Genomic DNA, 3,662 nt, shown 5'->3' with positions numbered 1-3,662 from the left:
AACCCCAGCATCCCAAACCCCACATTCCCACCCAGAATTCCAATCCCAGCACCCCAAATCCCAATCCCACCCCACATTCCCACCCCAAATCCCAATCCCAGCATCCCAAATCCCACAGTCCCACCTGGAATTCCATCCCACCACCCCAAATCCCTCCGTTCCCACCCGGAATTCCCACATTTCCCCGTCCCCTCCTCACCTTGGCCACGGGCTGGGTGGGCGCGGGGGCGGCCAGGACGGCGGGACTGGGATTACTGGGATTACTGGGATTGCCGGGAAGGGCGTTGGGATGCAGGGATTTCAGGAGCGGGGCCGAGATCACCGACGGGTGCGGGATGTTGACGATGGTGGTGGGAATTTCGGGAGCGCTCGGAGCGTATCCGGAGGGTTGGGACACCGAGGACACGGCCGGGACCTGCTGAGCTCCTCCGGTCAGCCCGGCCAGGAGAGCTGGGAAAAAGAGGGAAAATCCTTCGGGATTGGCTTCGTGGGAGGGGGAGTGGGAAGGGAGAGGGGTTGGGGGGGAGGAAAAGCTGGAAAAATGGGAGTGGGGTGTCCGAAAATCCTGGGAAAATGGGATTGGGGTGTACGAAACAGCTGGAAAATGGGATTGGGGTGCACAAAAAACCTGGGAAATGGAGTTTGGGATGCACAAAAAAACCTGGAAAAATGGGTTTGGGATGTACGAAACAGCCGGAAAATGGGATTGGGATGCACAGAAAACCTGGAAAAATGTGTTTGGGATGCCTAAAATAGACAAGAAAACTGAGAAAAATGGGATTGGGATGTACAAAACCCTGGAAAATGGGATTGGGGTGCCTAAAGTACACAAAATACCTGGAAAAATGGGTTTGGGATGTACGAAACAGCCGGAAAATGGGATTGGGATGCACAGAAAACCTGGAAAAATGTGTTTGGGATGCCTAAAATAGACAAGAAAACTGAGAAAAATGGGATTGGGATGTACAAAACCCTGGAAAATGGGATTGGGGTGCCTAAAGTACACAAAATACCTGGAAAAATGGGTTTGGGATGTACGAAACAGCCGGAAAATGGGATTGGGATGCACAGAAAACCTGGAAAAATGTGTTTGGGATGCCTAAAATAGACAAGAAAACTGAGAAAAATGGGATTGGGATGTACAAAACCCTGGAAAATGGGATTGGGGTGCCTAAAGTACACAAAATACCTGGAAAAATGGGTTTGGGATGTACGAAACAGCTGGAAAATGGGACTGGGATGCACAAAAAACCTGGAAAAATGGGTTTGGGATACCTAAAGTACACAAAATACCTGGAAAAATGGGTTTGGGATGTACGAAAAAGCTGGAAAATGGGATTGGGATGTACAAAAAACCTGGGAAATGGAATTTGGGATGCACAAAAAAACCTGGAAAATGGGATTGGGGTGCTTAAAACACACAAAAAAGATGGCAAAATGGGATTGGGGTGTCCAAAAAAGCTGGAAAAACGGGATTGGGATGTACAAAACCCTGGAAAATGGGTTTGGGGTGCCTAAAACAGACAAAAAGCCTGGGAAAATGGGTTTGAACAGCTGGAAAATGGGATTGGGATGCACAAATCCTGGAAAAATGGGTTTGGGATGCCTAAAATAGACAAGAAAACTGGAAAAATGGGTTTGGGATGTACGAAAAAGCTGGAAAATGGGATTGGGGTGCACAAATCCTGGAAAATGGGATTGGGATACCTAAAGTACACAAAATACCTGGAAAAATGGGTTTGGGATGCCTAAAATAGACAAGAAAACTGAGAAAAATGGGAGTGGGATGCACAAAAAACCTGGGAAATGGAGTTTGGGATGCACAAAAAAACCTGGAAAATTGGACTGGGATGCACAGAAAACCTGGAAAAATGGGTTTGGGATGCCTAAAATAGACAAGAAAACCCGGAAAAATGGGATTGGGATGTACAAAACCCTGGAAAATGGGTTTAGGATGCCTAAAACAGACAAAAAACCTGGAAAAATGGGTTTGGGATGTACGAAAAAGCTGGAAAATGGGATTGGGGTGTACGAAAAACCTGGAAAAATCGCTTTGGGATGCACAAAAAAAATGGAAAAAAGGATTTGGAACGCCTAAAACAGACAAAAAACCTGGAAAAGTGGGATTGGAATTGCTAAAAGGATGTAAAAAACCTGGGAAAAAGGATTGGGAATTCCTAAAATACAAAAAAAACCTGAAAAAATGGGTTTGGGGTGCACAAAAAACCCAGGAAAAATGGGTTTGGGGTCCCTAAAATCCACAAAACACCTGGAAAAAGAGATTGGGAACACCTCAAAGGATGGAAAAAACCTGGAAAAAGGGGCTGGGAAATTCTTCAGAAACAAAAACCACCCGGATCCAGATGTGGCAACCCCAAAAAAACCCTAAAACCCCCTGGAAAAAGCCATTGGAGACTCCATAAAAGCCCCCAAAGCCCCGTTTCCAGATGTTTGGGACCCCCAAAATTCCCATTGCCAGATGTTTGGGACCCCCAAGCCCCTGGATCCGGGTGTCGGGATCCTGAGAGACCTCCAAAACCCCTGGATCCAGATGTTTGGGATCCACCAAACCTCCCTTTCCAGATGTTTTAGACCCCCAAAACCCCCCATTTCCAGATGGTTTAGACCCCCAACCCCTCATTTCCAGACATTTGGGACCCCAAAAAGGTCCCAAATCCCCATTGCCAGATGTTTGGGACCCCAAAAAGGTCCCAAATCCCCATTGCCAGATGTTTGGGACCCCCAAATCCCCACTGCCAGATGGTTGGGACCCCAAAAAGGTCCCAAATCCCCATTTCCAGGTATTTTAGACCCCCAAATCCCCATTGCCAGATGTTTGGGACCCCCAAGCCCCTGGATCTGGATGTGAGGATCCTGAGAGACCGCCGAAAACCCCGGATCCAGATGTTTGGGATCCCCCAAACCCCCATTTCCAGATGTTTGGAACCCCCAAAATTCCCATTGCCAGATGTTTGGGACCCCCAACCCCCCCATTTCCAGATGTTTTAGACCCCAAAAATGCTCCATTTCCAGATGTTTGGGACCCCCAAATCCCCATTTCCAGACGTTTTAGACCCCAAATCCCCCATTTCCAGATGCTTTACACCCCAAAAAGGCCCCCAAATCCCCATTTCCAGGCATTTTATACCCCCCAAACCCCCATTTCCAGATGTTTGGGACCCCAAAAATTCCCCATTTCCTGATATTTTAGACCCCAAACCCCCATTTCCAGATGTTTGGAACGCCAAAATCCCCATTTCCAGATATTTTAGACCCCCCAAACCCTCATTTCCAGACGTTTGGGACCCCAAAAAGGCCCCAAATCCCCAATTCCAGACATTTTAGACCCCAAACCCCCATTTCCAGACATTTGAGACCCCAAAAAGGCCCCAAATCCCCATTTCCAGGTATTTTAGACCCCCAAACCCCCATTTCCAGATGTTTGGGACCCCCAACCACCCATTTCCAGACTTTTGGGACTCCCAAATCCCAGCTTCCAGATGTTTTACACCCCCAACCCCCCATTTCCAGACGTTTGGGACCCCAAAAAGGCCCCAAACCCCCATTTCCAGATATTTTAGACCCCCAAACTCCCCTTTCCAGACGTCTTAGACCCCCAAATCCCCCCTTTCCAGATATTTTACACCCCCAACCCCCCACCT

General features: G+C 48.1%; 1 protein-coding gene and 1 long non-coding RNA gene across 3 annotated transcripts in view; both read right to left on the bottom strand.

Moving 5' to 3' along the window:
* BRD2 (bromodomain containing 2) overlaps positions 1-3,662 on the bottom strand; it is a 16,023-nt gene that overhangs the window by 6,633 nt on the left and 5,728 nt on the right. Inside the window, exon 4 of the mRNA XM_008636333.2 lies at positions 200-452. Within this exon, the coding sequence (XP_008634555.2) occupies positions 200-452 (253 nt within the window). The remainder of the gene's footprint in view (positions 1-199; positions 453-3,662) is intronic.
* LOC108447508 lies at positions 595-2,035 on the bottom strand. 2 transcript variants are annotated; one of them, XR_001863107.1, is made up of 3 exons: positions 1,726-2,035; positions 1,390-1,685; positions 595-1,356 (listed from the first exon to the last, which is right to left on the bottom strand). It is a non-coding gene; the product is annotated as an uncharacterized LOC108447508 (long non-coding RNA). The 2 variants fall into 2 exon arrangements; XR_001863106.1 differs by having other exon boundaries at positions 622-661; positions 838-1,685.

This window comes from Corvus brachyrhynchos, unplaced genomic scaffold (assembly GCF_000691975.1).
Source record: "Corvus brachyrhynchos isolate BGI_N302 unplaced genomic scaffold, ASM69197v1 scaffold556, whole genome shotgun sequence".
NCBI lineage: Eukaryota > Metazoa > Chordata > Aves > Passeriformes > Corvidae > Corvus > Corvus brachyrhynchos.
Note: the sequence above shows the minus strand (reverse complement) of the source record. Positions and strands in the feature narration are given on the sequence as shown.